The 20,111-nt window shown below is 50.0% G+C and overlaps 1 protein-coding gene across 1 annotated transcript; it reads left to right on the forward strand.

Annotated features, from left to right (window-relative positions):
• The first annotated feature begins 688 nt into the window (after positions 1-688).
• On the forward strand, positions 689-19,964 carry HMGCL (3-hydroxy-3-methylglutaryl-CoA lyase). Its single transcript, XM_004005125.4, has 9 exons — positions 689-799; positions 4,556-4,639; positions 6,704-6,811; positions 7,510-7,605; positions 9,573-9,721; positions 12,678-12,741; positions 16,714-16,902; positions 18,189-18,314; positions 19,291-19,964. Exons 1-9 carry the CDS (start codon positions 740-742, stop codon positions 19,390-19,392), a joined length of 978 nt encoding a protein of 325 aa, XP_004005174.3. The 5' UTR covers positions 689-739; the 3' UTR covers positions 19,393-19,964.
• The last annotated feature ends 147 nt before the right edge of the window (positions 19,965-20,111 follow it).

A 20,111-nucleotide genomic window follows, 5' to 3' on the forward strand; every position in this document is an offset into this window, starting at 1 on the left:
AGAAATGTATTTTACAGTGCAACCCAGTTTGTTTTGTAATAAACAGAAGCTTTGTAAAGCATTACTTAGCTTTCCTGCTTATACAAGGGACTCTGATATTTTCTGTTTCTTTTAAAAAGTACCCACTAAGTTGACATAATTTTGAAAAACACCGCTCTTACGCATTCAATTTCTTTGCCTCGGGGCCTTTGCATACACTGCACTCTATCTGAAAAGCTTTTCCTGTATCCTCTTTACCTGGGTAAAGTTTACTTATTCTTCAAGGTATGTTATCAAAGGATGCTTCTCTCTCCGGAGTCGACCGCCTGCATTTAAGTCCTTAAGACGGTGATGAATGAGTTAATACATGCAAATAACTCAGAACAGCGCATGGCAAAATAGCAGTGCTTGGTCTCATTATTGCAGAAGGTAATTCTACAGCTGTTCGTGTGATTGTTCACATCTGTCTTTCCACACCTCCCAGATTACAAACACTCAGTAAGTCCGAGACTGTGGTGAATTTTTGTTCATCTTTATAGAGTCCTCACTTGCCCGTCGCACACAAAAGGCGCTCAGAAACGAGGGCTAAGGAATCTGCCGAGAAGGAACAGAAACGTCGACACGCTGGGGGCGGGGCCAGCGCACGGCGTCACCACGGCGCTCCAGACGCCCCGCCCCATGGGCGGGGTCATGCCCCCACCTAGCCGTCAGTGGTCACGTGGGACTCCGCTGAAGCGGCCGCGGTGGAAGTTGGGCGGAGATGGCGACAGTGAGGAAGGCGCTCCCGCGGAGGCTGGTGGGCTTGGCGACCCTCCGGGCTGTAAGTGCCCCGTCACTCCCAGGGCCGGTCTTGAAGGCACAGTGAGGGTCAGGGTCTAGGACATGGCCCCTAGCGGCTGCTCCCGGAGAGGCAGAGCCTAGGACTTCCCTGGTGGTTCAGCGGGTTAAGACTCTGTGCTGCCAAGTGCAGGGTGCAGGGGTTCGATCCCTGGTGGGGCAACTAAGATCCCACGGGCAGTTCTGCGCAACCAAATGATTTTTTAAAAAATGAATACCATTTCTCTGAGAGGCGAAGCCGGACAGCTCTTTAGGCCAGAGTTGGGAGGTCTTTGAAGTCTTGGACACCACTCTCTGACTTGCCCAGATCCCTTGAGAGGCATGGGAAACTGCCCCTCAGAGATGCGGAGCGACTCTCCCGGGTCGTGGAGACTTGGAACGCCATCCTAGGCGTCCTGCTTCCCTGGCTAGGGCTCTTCTGGCTGACCCTGGCATCTTTCTATCATAGAGCTTCAGACTTCAAGTTCCTCCTTAATGAAAGTCATGAATGCTCAAGAATACTCTGCCAATTCGAGTGGAAAAAGCCAGGCCACCCGCCTCTGTCCGTCTCCATTTCTAGGTCTTGCTGCGTTTGGGGACACTTGGTCCCAGCTAGCTCTTGGTCCCAGCTAGCTGAGCAGGACTTGGATCGCGTGTTGCTGGATGTGATTCCCCTGGAGTTGTACTTTGGGCCAGTTCGATCCTGATGTTCCGCCTTCTCTCCCATGCTCAATGAGTGGAGGGAAAGTGTAGGAGACCTAACTGGGTAAAGAGTTGATTACATTGTGTTGGTTAGAGCTCAAGCTGTGATGCCCCAGCGGTTCTGAAGCTACTTTTTAGGTTGAGTGACAGATCTCTAAATTCCAGTCATATTGACCTTTAACATGGAAAAAAAAAAATCCTCAGGGTTGGTTTGGAGGTTCAGGAAAATGGAACTAAAGCATTTGACATTTTTCTAGCTCTTAGTAAGTGCTAGGTCAGTTGTTGCCTTAGAGTTTAGAAGGAGTTAAAACTGTGTAGTGGTAAAAATTACATTGTCTTGGCAGTGGGGAAGTGGGTAGGGGGCTCTCAGAAAGCCACTTCAGTGTCTACTAGACCACCCTCCCCCACCAGATCATTGCAAATAAATCCATGGAGTCCAACTTGAAAAGTTAAGAAAATTAAATGAGATGGTGAATGTCAGTGTTTGAAAAAATCCTATTGTAATGAGATGGTAGTGGTAGGCATTCCATGGGGTTACTGGCATAGATTTAATATCAGAACCAGTGCAAACTTCCTCACTTCCTAGCTGTGTGATTTGGGGTCTTTCTGAGGTCATTTCTTCCCCTATGGGAGGAGTTGGGAGAGTGATATATGATAGTCCCTCATCATATTGAAGCGATTTAGCAGCAGCAGCAGCATCATATAGGGACTAAATGAAGTGCTGGTGGCTGTAAGGTGCTGATGGCTATGGCACTGGACTTTAGTCAGTATTAGCTGTTGATATAGGTACCATAGTTCAGGAGGCTGTGGCTCAGGATTTGTGTGGTTAGAGGGGATTATTTCTATGCAGAACTGCACAAAGGGAATTAACTAGGTGTTTAACCCAGACAACCCAGGGTAGCTCAAACTGTAAAGGATGTGCCTGCAATGCGGGAGACCTGGGTTTGGTCCCTGGGCTGGGAAGATCCCCTGAAGAGCAACCCACTCCGCTATTCTTGCCTGGAGAACTCCATGGACAGAGGAGCCTGGTGGGCTACAGTCCATGGGGTCGCAAAGAGTCAGACAAAACTGAGCAACTAGCACTTAACCCCTGCAAGAGAAAACTGGGGGGACCAGAGGGTGGCAGAGATAATGTGGCCTAGGGGTTAAGAGCATGACTCTAGAATACACACTCTAGATCCACACTGCTGGGTTCAGATATGGGCTCAGTGACTAGCTAACCATGTGACCTTGGGAAAATTACTTAATTTTCTTGAACTTCATATCTCTCATAGTAAAATGGGGACTTTAATAGTTCCTACCTAATAAGGTGTTGAGAGGATCATATGGGTTAATATGTAAAAGGCTCTTTCACGTGCCTAGAAATTAGTAGATGCTTCATAAATGTGAATTATTTTGTTGTTGGTATATGAAGAGTTGTTATGAAGAAGTGTGTTATAGAATCAAGTTGATTCTGTTTTCATAAAAGGAACTTGAAGCAAACTTAACATTCTTTCAACAACATTTACCAGTTATTTATTGAGTCCCTGTTAGGTCTCAGGGCCTCAGGGAAATATAACAATTAATAAAACAGAGTTCCTGCCTCTTGGAGCTTATGTTCCAGTGGGATCCTTTTAGGGTAATGTACCAGCAGAGGCTGAACATCCCTACTGGAGGGAGATTCAGCTTGCAGGGACCTTCCAGCCTAGCCTGTTGACTTCATGAAATTCAGTGGCTCCTCACCTTAGCCTCTAGGAAGCTTTGTTGGCTAAAACCAAGGCCAGTTTGGGCAAGTTAAGTTCAGGCTGATTGATAGCCAGGAATATTTCCTTCCTTAAGGGTTTCGGGAATGGGGATCCTTAGCAGATTGATAGGGTCTTCCCTCATAGCTCAGTCAGTAAAGAATCTGCCTGTCAGGCAGGAGACCCGGCTTCAATTCCTGGGTCAGGAAGATCCTCTAGACAAGGAAATGGCAACCCACTCCAGTACTCTTGCCTGAAGAATCCCATGGACTGAGAAGCCAGGCGAGCTGCAGTCCGTGGGCTCGCAAGAATTCGGACACAACTTAGCAACTAAGCCACCGCCACCAAGTAGATTGCCAGTACCCCTGCCCCTTGCCCTACTGCAGTGTTTATCCAGATTAAATCTGGTGAAATGAAATTAATTTAAATAATAATAAGTAGTACTAAGAACAATAGAGGAAAGGGAGAAAATAACCTCATATTACTTGGTGGTGAGGAGGGGAAGATTTTCTATAGGAGACTATATATAGGGCAGACTTTATACAGAGGAGACTCCAGGTCGTTTTTTTAATACCTTCAAATGCTGAAGGTTTCATCTCTCAGACTCACTCCCCCTGTCACCACCCACCCTGTGGTCATAACAGAGCAGAGCCTCTTCCATCCCTGCCACCCCACAAAGTCCAAGACTGCTCCTCTCCACACTTAGTAATTGTGCTCCTCTGGGGCAGCTATGCCCCAGGTGTGTAAGCTAAGTCACTTCAGTCGTGGCCGACTCTGTGCGACCCTGTGGACTGTAGCTCACCAGGCTCCTCTGTCCATGGGATTCTCCAGGCAAGAATACCGGAGTGGGTTGCCATTTCCTTCTCGAGCAGATTCTCCTGACCTAGGGATCGAACCCAGGTCTTTTAGGTCTCCTGCATTGGCAGGGTTCTTTACGACTGAGAGGGTTCAGCACCACCTGGGAAGGTTCAAGTCAAACTGGGCTTTAGGAGAAATCAGACAGTTCTGTTTGGGGACTTCTAAGTTTGAGAGGTACAAATAGGTTTGTTTAAAGAACAGTCTAAATGCCCAGTTGTCAGGTGGTTGGAAATGAGTCTGGACTTCAGGGGAGTTGGAAATGGTCCATACTGCAAGCATGAATCTCTTACTCTGTCCCTAAGTGAAATATTCTTTTTGTTCTTGATTCTGAAACAGAGCAAATATGGATTAAAGTGTGAGAAATATTGCTTCTAGCCTCAGTATTAGTGAGAGGATAGATACATTCTTTCCGATTTGCCCCCCTGGAGAATTGTGACACTCTCATCCTGTTACTTTTTGTTTCCTCTTTTAAACCAAAGGTCAGCACCTCACCTGTGGGTACCTTCCCAAAGCGAGTGAAAATTGTGGAAGTTGCTCCACGAGACGGACTACAAAATGAAAAGGTAAACGTGGAAATCGACCAAAAGCGTTTTTACAGGTACTGAGCGCTCCATGTCGTGGGTGCAGAGCTGTGCCTGACTTTGGGCCCGTCTGGGAGGCCAGGCAGGCGCCTGTGACAGTTCAGCCCCAAGTGTTGTGACCCTGGGTCCATCTCAAGGCCTTGGGGAGCGGGGGTGGATGGTAAGAGCTGCAGGAGTGCAGAGGAAAGGTGAGGGCGTGCCTGATCCAGCAACGACACATCAGGGGATTTGGCCAAAGGAAGTTATGAAGGTCACATGCCATGATTTAGCTTGGGGGTGCCCCTTACAACCCTGGTGTAACAGCAGGACAGTTGCAAAGAACCAACATGTTCAGTATGAGGAAAATTAGGTCAAATACATTAATGACTTGAGAAAATGGAATACTGTGAAGCTGTTAATGATATAGGAGTATATTAGGTGATGTAAGCAGATTATACAATACTGTATATATATATAATTACATACATATGTATATATTAATATACATTTATATATAAACAAAAAAGTTTGTATATGTGTGGAAGTATCTTCCGAGAAAAGGCTCTTAGAACAGTGCTGTGTGATAGAACTTTCTGTGAATATGGAAATGTAGTAGATTTGAGCTGTCCCATACAGTAGCCACTTGATACATGTGGCTGTTAAGCACTTGAATTGTGGCTTGTATGGCTGGGGAATTGAATTTTTAAAATGTAGTTTCAGTTAGTTCAAATTTAAATAACCACATATGGCTCATGTCATAGATCTAAAAAGTTACCTACCAGGGTATTAAGAGTGTTATCTCTGGCAGGTGTTAGGGTGGTTTTCTTTTGTTTGGGGCGTATTTTTCTGAAATAATCATGGTCAATTATTTTTTTAATTTAAAAAAAAAAAACTTAAAATTTTAAAGCATGCTTGCTGCTGCTGCTGAGTCTTCAGTCGTGTCTGACTCTGTGCGACCGCATAGACGGCAGCCCTCTAAGCGCCCCCGTCCCTGGGATTCTCCAGGTGAGAACACTGGAGTAGGTTGCCATTTCCTTCTCCAATGCATGAAAGTGAAAAGTGAAAGCGAAGTCGCTCAGTCGTGTCCAACTCTTAGTGACCCTATCGACTACAGCCTACCAGGCTCCTCTGTCCGTGGGATTTTCCAGGCAAGAGTACTGGAGCATGCTTAGGCTACCTTTAATAATAAATGTTGGTTGTAAAAGTCAGTTGTAAGCTCTCTCAGGGCATGATTTTGTCTGTTCTGCTCACCACTATATCTGTAGCTCCTAGCACATTCCTTGGAGCAGGGTGAGCTCTCAAAAGTTACTTGTGGAATGAATTAAATTAAAACAGCGGGAGAGAAATTGGGGTGGAAGGGGCTGGTGAGAAGGACTTGGGAGTTTCAGGATTTTGGACCCAATCTTGTAAGGACTAGGCAGCCAGGGGAAGCTGTTAAGCAGGAGAGTGAGATAATAGAGACTGTGTTTTAGAAGGATTCCTGTGTGGGATGAATTGGTAGAGGAAGACCATGGCGTAATATACATGGGATGATAGTAGACTTGGAAATAAGAATCCACAGAGTCTGGTGAGCAGCTAGACAGGGCGTGGGAGGGAAAGAAAGAAGTAGTGAGTGGAGCGTGTGAGGGTGAGACCCTGGGCCGCCTGAGACGGAAGGAGGAAGGTGTGGCCCGTTGGAGGCCGTGTCTCACAGGATCCAGCGAGTTAGTCATCTCTGCCCTTTCAGGCCATGGCTCACTGGTCTCAGTCAGTTTTTGATGGGGTCATAAAGTAACAAAGCTTTAGTTTAAAAGCCCGTATGACGGGCAAATACTGTTTCCAATGTAAGTATTAACTCCTTTTCAAGTGAGAAACTGCTTCCACTGCAAAATGCAGTCTGTAGAACTGGAAGACAAGCCTGTACTGCACCTGTTGGCAGGATTACACGTGAATTCAGGTTGGTGTCTGACAGTTGAGACAGTGAAGCGGGTGCTGTAGAAAAAGCTTTGAACTAACTGCATTCTGAGACCATTTCATGACTGACTTGGCCAGCCTATCTTTTTCTGGTGTTTTCTGTCTGCATTACAGAATATTGTACCTACTCCAGTGAAAATCAAGCTAATAGACATGCTTTCCGAAGCAGGACTCCCTGTGGTAGAAGCCACCAGCTTCGTGTCTCCCAAATGGGTTCCCCAGGTGAGCCCCAGCCTGCAGGCATATCTCAGATGCATTGGAAGTAAGTGGAGGTCAGGAATGTAGGTTTCCAGGTCTCCGCTTTTGTGAGCTCTCGGTGCTTCATAGTAACATGTGCAGCAAAGGAGGGGGACTTGGGAGGAAGACTCGGTCTTGGCTGTGCCCCGCCTTGCCTGGTGAGGCCTTCCCCTCCCCAGGTTCAAGGTGATGTCTCTGGCTCTAGAAGTCTAGACTCTCTAGACCTGTCTAGAGATGTGGCTTCTGTGTTTGTCGAAAGGGGAAGCTGGACAACTCCTGCGTCACAGAGACAGTCAAATGGGAAGAAAGATCCTGGTCCAGCTGAGTCTTAGGTGACAGAGAGCTGAGCCCATGGTCGGGCTCAGAGCACGTTCTCAACCAATGGCTAGAAGTATCACTGGTGCTGGTGCTGCTCATGTAGAGTCGACAGTGTTAGCCATGTGTAGAAACTGGGGTTCTAAAAAAAAAAAAGAAAGAAACTGGGGTTCTCACCCATGCCAGGGAGCCTTCTGGCTCATCAGCCGTCAAACAAGTAGTGAAAGCCTTGGGGAGACTCAGCTCTGCAAAAGGCCTCTTTTCTCCAAGGGTCCTGGAGAACAGAGATTTTGTGCTGAAAAGGCTTTCTCTGCCCGAGCTCTCTGCTGCCTTGGTGGTGAGTTGGCAATGTCTCCTTTGGCTCCCAGATGGCTGACCATGCTGAAGTCTTGAAAGGCATCCAGAAATTTCCTGGCGTCAACTACCCAGTCCTGACCCCAAACTTCAAAGGCTTCCAGGCAGCGGTAAGAGACTCATTTTTGGTTGGGGAGTGCCCCTGAAATGAGATGGATGGCATGGGCCCCTGTCTTGTCCCTGGGCCTCAGTCTCTGTTCCAGGATTCTGTCTGAGCGACTTGTCTCCAGTGGAGGTGGGCATCATCAGACTGGCCCCCACCACTCTCAGCTCTCTGATTTGACAAGTGGCGTAAACCTCTTTGAGCCTCAGGTTCTTCCCATGAAATAAGGTTAATGGTAGTACCTACCATTGTGAGGTTTTCAGAGGACAGGATGCACATAAATTACTTAGTAAGAGCCTGGTAGAAGGTGAGTGCTTAATAAATGTTCACTCTTGTTCCTGTCGTCGATCTCCTCTTTAGAGGTAAGCAAGCTGTCCACAAATTTAGAGGTAGTTGCTAGTATCTAACTTTTTTATCATTTCAGATGAGAATTTCTTTGGAGATGTTGATTCTGAATTTAGGCCAAAAGGGACTTCGGGGTGGTGCCAGCAGCAGCAGTGTGGGTCCTTGGGGGAAGGCCAGGACTTCTTTGTTTTGGGATATGATTCACTGTATTAATTGCCTACGGCTGCCATTACACAATACCAAACACTCGGTGAAAGAGGTGAAGGAGAACAGAAACGCTCTCCCTCCCAGTCGGCAGGCTGGAAGTTCTCACAGGGTGGCAGCAGGCCTTTGGAGGACCCTGAGAGGGCGTCTCTCCCTGCCTCTCGGCCAGTTTCCGGCGATGATTAGCAGTCCTCAGTGTCCTCAGCCTGTGGGCGCATCACTTCCGTGTCCGCCTCTACCTTTGCCGGCCTTTCCTCTATCTTCACACGAGCGCCTTCTTATTACGGAGTAGAGACCAATATGACCTCATCTTAACTCTACATCTGTCTACAGTGATCCTACTATCAAACAGATCACATTCTGAGGTTCTGGGGGTTGTTGTTGTTGTTCAGTCACCCAGTCCGTGTCCAACTCTTTGTGACCCCATGGACTACAGCACACCAGGCCTCCCTGTCCCTCACCATCTCCTGAAGTTTGTCCAAGTTCATGTCCATTGCATCAGTGATGCCGTCCAGCTGTCTCATCCTCTGACGCCCTCTTTTCCTTCTGCCCTCAGTCTTTCCCAGCGTCAGGGACTTTTCCAGTGAGTCCGCTGTTCACATCAAATGACTAAAATCCTGGAGCTTCAGCTTCTGCATCAGTCCTTCCAGTGAATATTCAGGGTTGATCTCCCTTAAGATTGATTGATTTGATCTCCTTGCTGTCCAAGGGACTTTCAGGAGTCTTTTCCAGCATCACGGTTTGAAGGCATCAATTCTTTGGCACTCTGCCTTCTTTACAGTCCAGCTCTCACAACTGTACATGACCACTGGGAAGACCATAGCCTTGACTCTATGGACCTCTGTTGGCAGAATAATGTCTCTGCTTTTGAACATACTGTCTAGGTCCGTCATAGCTTTCCTGCCAAGAAGCAATCGTCTTCTGACTTCATAGCTGCAGTCACCATCCGCAGTGACTTCAGAGCCCAAGAAGAGGAAATCCGTCTGCTTCCACCTTTTCCCCTTCTATTTGCCATGCAGTAATGGGGCTGGATGCCATGATCTTTTTTTTTTTTTAATTTAGTTTTAGGCCGGCTCTTTCACTCTCCTTCATGCTCATCAAGAGGCTCTAGTTTCTTTTGCTTTCTCCCATTAGAGTGGTATCATCCGCAGATCTGAGGTTACTGATGTTTCTCCCGCCCATCTTAAGACTTGAAGCATGACCTTCCTCACATGGGAGATGAGTGCAGTTGTCCGGTGGTTAACACATTCTTTTAATACTACCCTTTGTGGGAATTGGGTTGAGGATTGACCTTTTCCAGGATAGTGCTGGGGGTTGGAGGGACACAATTCAGCTTATAGTAGTACTCATACGTCATGAAATTCACTCTGGGGGGTATTCCATCAAAAGAAAACCGCTGAAAGGAATTCACCTGGCTGTTGGCAGGTTGCTGCCGGAGCCAAGGAAGTGGCCATCTTTGGAGCCGCCTCTGAGCTCTTCACCAAGAAGAACATCAACTGCTCCGTAGATGAGAGTTTGCAGCGGTTTGACGAAATCTTGAAGGCAGCTCGGGCAGCCGGTATCTCTGTGCGGGGGTGAGTCTGGCCACGCTCGTGCTGCCTCTCCTTTCCTCAGAACATTCTGGAACAGGGCCAGCCTCTGACTTCCGCAGCCTCCCTCACAGGCTCCTTATCCTGGGTGCAGGGAGCCAGAGCTCCACACCCGGAGGTCTTTTCCCAAGTAAATGGGGTCAGAAGAAATCCTGGCAAGTGCTTTCTCCAAACCTGATTTTTGGATCTTTTCACCCCGCGAATCTAGCAGGACAGGGTCCTGAACAGGGCTGGTGGAGGTCAGTGGAACCCTGGCTCCACCACTAGCTCGTCACACATCCCTGAGGAATCCCCTCGGCCTCTGAGGTGTCTCCAGCATCACATCTTTAATGGCAGTAGTGCCAGGCGTTGTCCACGTATTATCTGATGGTAGCCTCTCAGTCGCCCAGCATGGAGGGCACTCTCCCCGCTTCCAGATGACGAAACTGAGGCTCCAGGAGGATGAAGAGTCTGCTGTAAGGTCGCAACCAACTGCAGCCAGAATGCGCGTCTGATCACATCACTGCCTGGTTGAAAGTGTCAGTGCTCATCAGCTCCAGACTTCAGCGGGTTCACAAGCCCCTGCGCAGTTCAGCCCCTGCCACTCTCTGCAGCTCACGTCTCCCCTCCGGCCCCGTTTCCTCTGCACACTGCATTCAGCCAGTGGGATCTTCTTTCCGTTTGTCACATGGTCCAGTTCTCTCCTGCCCCTGGGCCTTTGCACGTGCTTTCCGTAGACTCAGACCACCCTTCCTTCTACATCCTACTTGCCAGGGCTCACTCCTGCTCACCTTCAGGTCCTCTCCTGGTGCCAGTTTCTCCAAGAAGCTTGCTTCTCTTCCCTCAGGTGGAGTTGGTGCCCCTCCTCTGGGCTCCCAGAGTCCCCTGGACATCCTCTGACATAGCACTTACCGCTGGTTACATTCTCCGCTGCCTCCCACCTCCCACTAGACTCTGTGCTCTGTGAAGGCAGAGCCCACATCTCCGTCGGTCCCTGGCGTGTACTGTTTCCCAGCTCTGGGCCTAGCACATGGTAGGTGCTCAGAAACCAATGGGCGGATGGATGGATGGGAAAGCAAGGACGTGTCAGGTCTGCCTGACTCCCAAGTCTGTGCTCTTTCCTCAGCGTTTCTTTTAGCTTTTCCATGCTCAGCAGTGATTGGAGAGTGAGGAGAATGAAGATGGCAAAATACACTGAGTTGTTTGAGTCTGAAATTATTTATCCAGCAAACGTTTATTCTGCCTCTTAATATGCAGCATCATTTGTTAGACTCTAAAAGATTTTAATGGAGCCTCTGCCTCAGTGTGATGAGTGGGCTCAGAAGCCATCTACACTCAAGATCCAGACTCCTCACCATAGCTCAACAAGACCCCATGATCAGGATGGTGGCCTCCTCTCCAACCCCCTGTTGTACCTCTTTGCCCCTTGCTCCCCACACCTGTTTTTCTGTCCTTTGTTGTATGTTTTGAACACACGTTACACACGTTAGTCCTCAGTCATGTCTGACTCTTTGTGACCCCATGGACTGTGGCCCACCAGGCTCCTCTGTCCATGGACTTCTCCAGGCAAGAATACTGGAGTGGGTTGCCGTTTCGAAGAATTGATGCTTTTGAACTGTGGTGTTGGAGAAGACTCTTGAGAGTCCCTTGGACTGCAGGGAGATCCAACCAGTCCATTCTGAAGGAGATCAACCCTGGGATTTCTTTGGAGGGAATGATGCTGAAGCTGAAACTCCAGTACTTTGGCCACCTCATGCGAAGAGTTGACTCATTGGAAAAGACTCTGATGCTGGGAGGGATTGGGGGCAGGAGGAGAAAGGGACGACCGAGGATGAGATGGCTGGATGGCATCACTGACTCGATGGACATGAGTCTGAGTGAACTCCGGGAGATGGTGAGGAACAGGGAGGCCTGGCGTGCTGTGATTGATAGGGTCGCAAAGAGTCGGACATGACTGAGCAACTGGACTGAACTGAACTGAACTCTTAAATTGGACTTCCCTGGTGGCTCAGTGGTAAAGAATCCGCCTGCCAGTGCAGGAGCTGCAGGTTCAGTCTCTGGGTCAGGAAGATCCCCCGGAGAAGGAAATGACCACCCACTCCAGTATTCTTGCCTGGAGAATCCCAAGGACAGAGGAACCTGGCGGGCTACAGTCCACGGGGTCGCAAAGTGTCAGACACAACTGAGCGACTAGACAACTCTTGCACCTTGGGGCCTCTGCACTGGTCCTTTGCCTGGAACGTGGCTCTCCCCCAGCTCCAGTGTCACATCCTCACAAGGCCTTCCTGCGCCATCCTAGCTGCGGCCAGCCTCCTCTGGGTGCTCCTGCCACACTTCCCTTGTCTCCTTCATGGCACATCACTTTCTGAGATTACCTCCTTCCCCTACTAAATCTGATTTATCATCTGTCTCCCTAACTTGAAACCTTAAGCTCCGTGGCGGTAGGGACCTGCTCGGCCTTGCTCACTGCACTTCTCCAGTGCCTGGCGCACCGTGGGAGCTCAGTAAACCTCAGTCGGATAAATGAGTGTACACGCCCCTGGCCGGAGCCGCTGACCCCTCGGGCCTCAGGCCGGCCCAGCTTTCTTGTGCCCACGTTCTGCTCTCCTTACCCCACGGGGTCAGCTGGCTGCTTGTGGAGCCTCTCTAGCTCCTCCTCCATGGCTGGTCTCTGGTTGCCTCTTCTGAGACCCGGGCATCATCGGCCTCCTCACCTACAGGCCTGTTGGCTTCTTCCCTTCCCTGCGTGGCGCTGCACTGCCCACTCCTGGCGCTGAGCGGCACTGCCATCGTCTGGCTCACCATCATGGACTTAGCCTTTGCCCTGGGCCCTGGGCCTCCTGCCCAGCCTCAGGTTTGGGTGGGGCTAACCAGGGCGATGTGTCAAACAGCCAGCCTGCCCCAGCCCTGTTGGCCAGAGAGCCCAGGCGCACTGACACCATTCCTCCCTGTTTTCCCACAGGTACGTCTCCTGTGTGCTTGGATGTCCCTACGAAGGGAAGATCTCCCCGGCTAAAGTCGCTGAGGTCTGTTTGTGTGTATGTTCGGCAGGGGAGGGGCGGGTTCACGAGGCTTGGCTTCCATGCCGGCCCCTGAGTGTGCAGGTTCCTCTCACCACCCTTTCCTGATGGGTCACTGATTTCATTTGTTCACTCAGCTCCTTCCTTAAGACCCTCTGAGAAAGCCCTGCACTCATCCCAGTGAGGGGCCACTCCTAGCCTGGCAGGGAGTCTCTGAAGCCCCTGCCCTCTACCCCAGAGCGGAATCCTCTGACTCAGTTCCCAGTCTGGTCAGTGAAAGGTGATGACCAAGGTGAGGATCCTCTGCAGAGGGCTTCTTGTGCTTGGGGAGACATCCTGGAATGCAAAGTCAAGTGGGTGGGCCTTAGGAAGCATCACTACGAACAAAGCTAGTGGAGGTGATGGCATTCCAGTGGAGCTATTTCAAATCCTGAAAGATGATGCTGTGAAAGTGCTGCACTCAATATGCCAGCAAATTTGGAAAACTCAGCAGTGGCCACAGGACTGGAAAAGGTCAGTTTTCATTCCAATCCCAAAGAAAGGCAATGCCAAAGAATGCTCAAACTACTGCATGCCGAGGTCCAGCCTCAGCCGAGTCCAGGGATATCCTCAGGATGGACGACGTCGGTGAATGAAGAAAGATAGATAAAGAGATAACACGGGGTGACCAAGCTTCTTCGAGCGAGGCCCATTACTTTATTTTTCTCGGGGCTTTTATACCCTGAGTTATATATACAGCAAGGTGAAAAATGCAGAGTCAACTCAACATTCCATCAGTAATAATTTTATCAATATCAGGTTCCTTCCTGCAAAAGTCTTATTTTCTGTACATCATCTTCTATTCTGGAAGCCTGTTGATATACCATGACCTCCTTTTGATAAAGGTTGGTCAGCCAGAACACCAGAACAATGATTTTCCCTTAAAGTGTTTCTTCTTAAATTCTTAGCCTGGGTCACCCTTAAAGTACAGAGTTACGTTTTTATGGAGCAAAGATTCAGCAGGTTACAGCAACGAAAGAACTTATTAACTCAAAGTCTAGTGTTGCTAATGCTAAGGCTATTACTTGCTTCTTCTGCATCCTGACTATATGCACTCCCAGGAACACAATGGATAAGGGATGTGAGAACTTGGCAGCAGGCATTGCATAGGCTCAGCAATGTTGCAAGAGACTGGATAAAGCTGCCAAGTAAGCTAGAATGCTAACAGAGGGTTTGAAACACTCCTTTCATGCCCAGGAGATTTAGAAACTAAAGCCCAATGTTAACTCTTTTGGTCAGGGACAGACCCCTGCTAATGTCAGAAGAGCTGGTGAAAGACATAAAATAATAAGACAGATTCTGGTTCGGGGGTAGATGCTCGAGCAAGTTCAGGCAGTCCCTTGAGTCCTGATCTCGCCTTTGCCTGTCAGGCCTCTTCCTCATGACCTTTGCCATGGGTGGGATTCTCCACGCTGGCTCCCGGCAACTGCACAATTGCAGTCATCTCACACACTAGCAAAGTAATGCTCAAAATTCTCTAAGCCAGGCTTCAACAGTAGATGAACTGTGAACTTCCAGATGTTCAAGCTGGTTTTAGAAAAGGCAGAGGAACCAGAGTTCAAATTGCCAACATCTGTTGGAACATTGAAACAGTGAGAGAGTTCCAGAAAAACATCTACTTCTGTTTTATTGACTACGCCAAAGCTTTTGTGTAGATCACCACAAACTGTGGGAAATTCTTCAAGAGATGGGAATACTAGACCACCTGACCTTCCTCCTGAGAAATCTGTATGCAGGTCAAGAAGCAACAGTTATAACTGGACATAGAACAACAGATTGGTTCCAAATAGGGAAAGGAGTACATCAAGGCTGTATATTGACACCCTGCTTATTTAACTTAGATGCAGAGTACGTCATGCGAAATGTCGGGCTGGATGAAGCACAAGCTGGAATCAAGATTGCCAGGAAAAATATTAATAACCTCAGATATGCAGATGATAGCCACCCTTATGGCAGAAAGCTAAGATGAACTAAAGAGCCTCTTGATGAAAGTGAAAGAGGAGAGTGAAAAAGTTGGCTTAAAACTCAGCATTCAGAAAACTAAGATCATGGCATTCAGTCCCATCACTTCATGGCAAATAGATGGGGAAACAATGGAAACAGTGAGAGACTTTATTTTTGAGGGCTCTAAAATCACTGCAGATGGTGACTGCAGCCATGAAATTAAAAGATGCTTGCTCTTTGGAAGGAAAGTTATGACCAACCTAGACAGCGTATTAAAAAGCGGAGACATTACTTTGCCAACAAAAGTCCATCTAGTCAAAGCTGTGGTTTTTCCAGTAGTCACGTATGGATATGACAGTTGGACTATAAAGAAAGCTGAGTGCCGAAAAATTGATGCTTTTGAATTGTGGTGTTGGAGAAGACTCTTGAGAATCCCTTGGGCTGCAAGGAGATCCAGCCAGTCCATCCTAAAGGAAATCGGTCCTGAATATTCACTGGAAGGACTAATGTTGAAGCTGAAACTCCAGTACTTTGCCATCTGATGCAAAGAACTGACTCAGTGGAAAAGACCCTGCTGCTGGGAAAGATTGAAGGCAGGAGGAGAAGGGAATGACAGAGGATGAGTTGGATGCATCACCAACTTGATGGACATGAGTTTGAGCAAGCTCTGGGAGTTGGTGATGGACAGGGAAGCCTGGCATCTTGCAGTCCATGGGGGTCACAAAGAGTCAGGACACGACTGAGCAACTGAACTGAGAAGAACACAGGACAGGAAATGAGTTCGAGCAGCCCAAGAGCTTGTGTCATATTGTCCTCGAAGCCACCCTGCAGGAAATTCCTTGGTTAGAACTCCATGCTCTCAATGCCACGGGCCCGGGGTTCGATCCGTGGTTGGGGAACTAAGATCCTGCATGCGGCACAGAGCGGCCAAAACAAAACAAACAAACGGCTCACCCTGCACATCTGGAGTTACTGTTCTTCCAATTTACAGTTATGGAAACTGACACTGACTGACTTGCCATGCAGGTCGCATACAGAGAAAGCAGGTCTCAGCCCCTGTCTGTTTGCTTCCAGCGCCCTCCTGCTCTTCCTGCCCACCAGGTAGCAGCCAGAAACGAGCGGTGGTTAACGGGAGCCACTGCTTCCTGAGAGAGGCCACTGCAGTCCAGACCTCAGCCTCCTGTTCCCCCAGTCCTCCCCAAAAGCTTGTCCTCGTTTTCCAGGAGCAGAGATTGAAGCTCAGGGAAGTGAGGTCCGCTGCTAAGGTTCCCCAGCCAGTGAGCAGCAGGACTGGGGCATTACTTCAACATCACATCACTCCGCCACCTGCCGCCTTTGCTGCATCCTCTCCCGCCCACCGGCTGCCACAGGCGGCTTGTCACTCTGCCTGCGTGGGCAGTGGAGGAGGGGGCCCACCATTTCCCTTATCCCGCAGACCATCGTTGAGTATTGAGTATCATTTCCGTCCTCGGCCCTGCCACATCCTTCCTCCCACTTCTCCCCAGAGCAGCGGAGGGCAGCATCTCCTCGTGGAGCAGATCCTGCTCTGGTTCTGCCATGATCTTAGCGGTTTATGGATGGGCTTCTGAATTTTTCATAGCCAGGCCCTTCTCTTAAAAATATAGATCTAGCACTTCAGACCCCTGACCTCACGCATCTGCTTACCAAGGATAGAGCCACATGAAGAGAACAGTTCTCCTGATTCCCGCCCCAGGCCTGACGCCGTGGGTGAGGTGGTAAGGGAAGGAAGCTACAGTCTGAGACCCTTGGAGGAAAGCTGCAGGGGTTAGAGCCCACGGCCTGTAACGATGACCAGCGCTGCTCCTCACATCTGTCTCCTGATGAGCAGAGTGAGGATTCAGTCCCATTCACAGAGTTGTAAGGAGTCTCTGGTCCAAGAGGAGCTTGGTGCCTTGGACATGGAGGTGTTCTGCGTAGGCCAAGGACCCTGGCTTGAGGAATCCGGGTCCTCCAGGAGCCTGCTTGTCTCCCCAGGTCTCCAAGAAGCTGTACTCCATGGGCTGCTACGAGATCTCCCTGGGGGACACCATCGGCGTGGGCACCCCTGGGGCCATGAAAGACATGCTGTCCGCTGTCCTGCATGAGGTACCAGTGACAGCCCTGGCCGTCCACTGCCATGACACCTACGGCCAGGCCCTGGCCAACACCTTGACGGCCCTGCAGGTAATCAGGGCGTGTCCTCGGATAAAGGCACACGTCCATTCTCTCAAAGGGCAGGGCGGCAGGACAGCTGTGTTTCAGTTATTCTTTCAGCAAGCCTTCACTGTGTGCCCACACCTGTGTGCCAGGTCCCAGGCTGGCCACAGTGGACACAGACATGCCACCCTGCCCTGAAAGTGCCTGCATCTGTCTGTCAGGAGAGACAGGTGATAATCCTAACTCACTGTGACAATGTCATGGGGACTGAGGACGGTCCCCATCCCAGCTGGGGGTGGGGGTGGGCAGAGACGATTCGCCAAAGAATGCCTCAGTGAGGCTTGAAGGACATGAAGCTGAGCAGTTGAAAAGGGGAACCGGAAAGGTGACCAGGCAGCCCTGCATTGTAAACAAGACTAAGGTGGGGTCGGGAGGACTGGGCTGCCCTGGCCCCACCACGGCATGCAGGGCTGTGAGTGCGCATGCGTGCACCAGTGGCCAGGGCGGGGGGGTGGGGGGGGGGGGGGGAGCCTTTGATGCTCTTTGCCCAGACTGGACCAAGACCTCAGATTGAGTTTCTCTCGAGGTTAGCTTCTTGTGGGTTGGCCCAGAACAAGAGTCCCATGGCCCAAGAGTCCCTTAGAAAGTTCTGCATGTCTGACCACAGGCTGCCTTGCTGCAGGAAGTCTAGCGTAGTGTTTAGGTTAGTAGAGCAACCCTGGGCTGCCTTTTTTTTTTTCACCCATTTTTCTCTCTCACGTTACCTCCTTGAGGCTCATGTCTTTAAGCCAAATGATTCTGAGACTTTATGGGTCTTATTTTCTCAGAGTTGAGGCTTAAAGAGAGAGAAAATGAAACAGTCATCTAGGAAAGTGGGAGCAACGAGAGAAGTGGGATCAATCCAGAGAAGCGACCTTGGGGTCAGAGGCCTGATGTGGGGTGCAGGAGGGGGTGGGAAACAGGAAAACAACAAGGGCCTGAAACCACAGCAGTTGGGAGGAGTTACTTTAGGTGAGCCATCAGGAAGGGCGTCTCTGAGGCGGAGGCTTTTAGGCTGAAGAGAAGTTGAGGAGCCAACCATGAAAGGAAGGAGGAAAGATTCCTGGCAGCGCAAACAGTGTAGCAAAAAAGACTCACGCTGTTTTAGGAACCAAAAAGAGGGACAGTTTCTTTCAGTGGGATTTTCATAAGCTGAAGGAATGAATAATTTGAGTGGAATTTCAGGCAGCCACTGAGAGGGAGGTTTACCAGGACCGGCTTGGTAGGCTCAGAGCCCCACAGTGACAGCCATGTTGCACCATTCTTGTTTTCAGATGGGAGTGAGTGTCGTGGACTCTTCCGTGGCAGGACTGGGAGGCTGTCCCTATGCGCAGGGGGCGTCGGGAAACCTGGCCACTGAGGACCTGGTCTACATGCTGGCTGGCCTGGGCATTCACACGGTAAGCCCGCCTGCCCCCTGGTGGTGATGGCCACGAACTGACCGGAGCTCTGCCTGAAGCCAGAGCTGCTGGGTTTGTTCCGGGTTTCTGTGGTGGTGTTGGTGCAGTTAAGAGGGGAAGGGTGTCAAGGGGCTAGGGCCTTTCTGTCACATGATTTGGGATAACAGAGTGTAGTCGATGGGGCTATGAGAAGGCCAGGCCCTTGGCGTGTGTTTGAGAGTTCCATCCGAGGTGGCACCAGGGTGCAAGGAAAGAGCCCTGGAAGGGGCAAGGCCCCTGCCTGAAATGAGTCAGTTCTCTCTGGACCTTTGTTTTCTCCTCTGGAAAAAAATGAGGGCAATAGAATTGCACGCCCTCCCCTCCCGCCCCCCGGGCTCTGCCAGAGTCAGTGAGGGCCCGAAGTGTGGGCTGGAAGCACTATAGCATCTGTGCTTTGAGATCAGACAGGCTGGGTTTAAAACCTAGTCCTGCCACTCACAGGCTGTGTGACCTGACAGATGACTTCAGCACTTTGGGCCTAAGAAGTGGGAATAAATAATAGCACTTATCTCATAGGATAAGAAAGAAAATGTAGCCCAGAGCTAAGGAAATAGTACACAGCAGTAAACAGAGGCTTTCGGTGTGGCCTTTTTAGTTGGTGTTTCTACCCCTGCCTCTCTGCCTCGTGACCCTTACTTCATACGCATTGTGGGCCCAGCGTGTGCTAGACCTTGGAGTACCGAACAGGACTACTAGCTCCCTTCCAGGGTGCGGCACCTCAAACCATGTCACACGCTGAGGGCAGTCAGAAGGGAACCCCACATGCCAGGAGGACACCACTTCACAGATAACCGGCATCCCGCCATCAGAGGGACAAGAGCGTGACTGTCTTCACCTTCACTTTCTCAGCAGCAGGGTCTTCTGTCCAGTCGGATGTTTCCCTGGGTGTTGAGGGCAGGTTGTGACTTAACTGCATCCTCTGACTTGTTTCTCAAAGGGTGTGAACCTCCAGAAGCTCCTGGAAGCCGGGACCTTCATCTGTCAAGCCCTGAACAGAAGAACCAATTCCAAAGTGGCTCAGGCTACCTGTAAACTGTGAGCCACTTGGTCCCTGAGCCCTGGGGACTGTGTGGGAATAGGGACAGCTGTGGATGAATCATGGATGGGCACATGGAAATGGGAATGCAGTCAACCGGAGCAGGCACTTCACTGTCAGCTCTGCACATGGGTCTCTCCTGGAAGGAGGGAAGTGGACAGGAGCTGCCTGGCTTCAGGCCCTCCCTGCCTGACCTGAGTATCAGTGAGAGGTTTGGGCAGCTGGAGGTCTCCTTCCACCTGGACCCAAAGGCCCAGGAGTTGAAAGCCTGAGGGCTCTTGGGAACCCAATTCTCTGGCCTGGGTTGATCCTCAAGTCTCATTCTGGGTGAAACCTGCCAGCTGGCCACTCTCCACAACTTGCTGCTGCCATATTCTTGAGAGCCGTTGCTCTGACTTTGTAGGGCAAAGGGGCCTGGAGGAATTTTTCCCTCAGCTGGCAGAGGGGCACTTGGTGAAAGGGTGAGGGCCGAGCAGCTGTGGTGGCCGCCTGCCAACTCCAGCACCTCTGCAAAACCTCCACTTTGAACAGATTGTTGAAAACAGATTATGTAATTAAAGGTTTAATGACAACCATTCCAGTGTTCTCTTGTGCAAATGTGTGTATACATGGGGGGGGTGGGGGTGGGGAAGCATCTTTACATTTCCTCTGAGAGGAAAACGGAGGCTTCAGTTTATTAACCTCTGAATTTTCTCTCTCCCTCTCCTGAGAATTGGGGAAGT

Source organism: Ovis aries, chromosome 2 (genome assembly GCF_016772045.2).
Source record: "Ovis aries strain OAR_USU_Benz2616 breed Rambouillet chromosome 2, ARS-UI_Ramb_v3.0, whole genome shotgun sequence".
Lineage (NCBI taxonomy): Eukaryota > Metazoa > Chordata > Mammalia > Artiodactyla > Bovidae > Ovis > Ovis aries.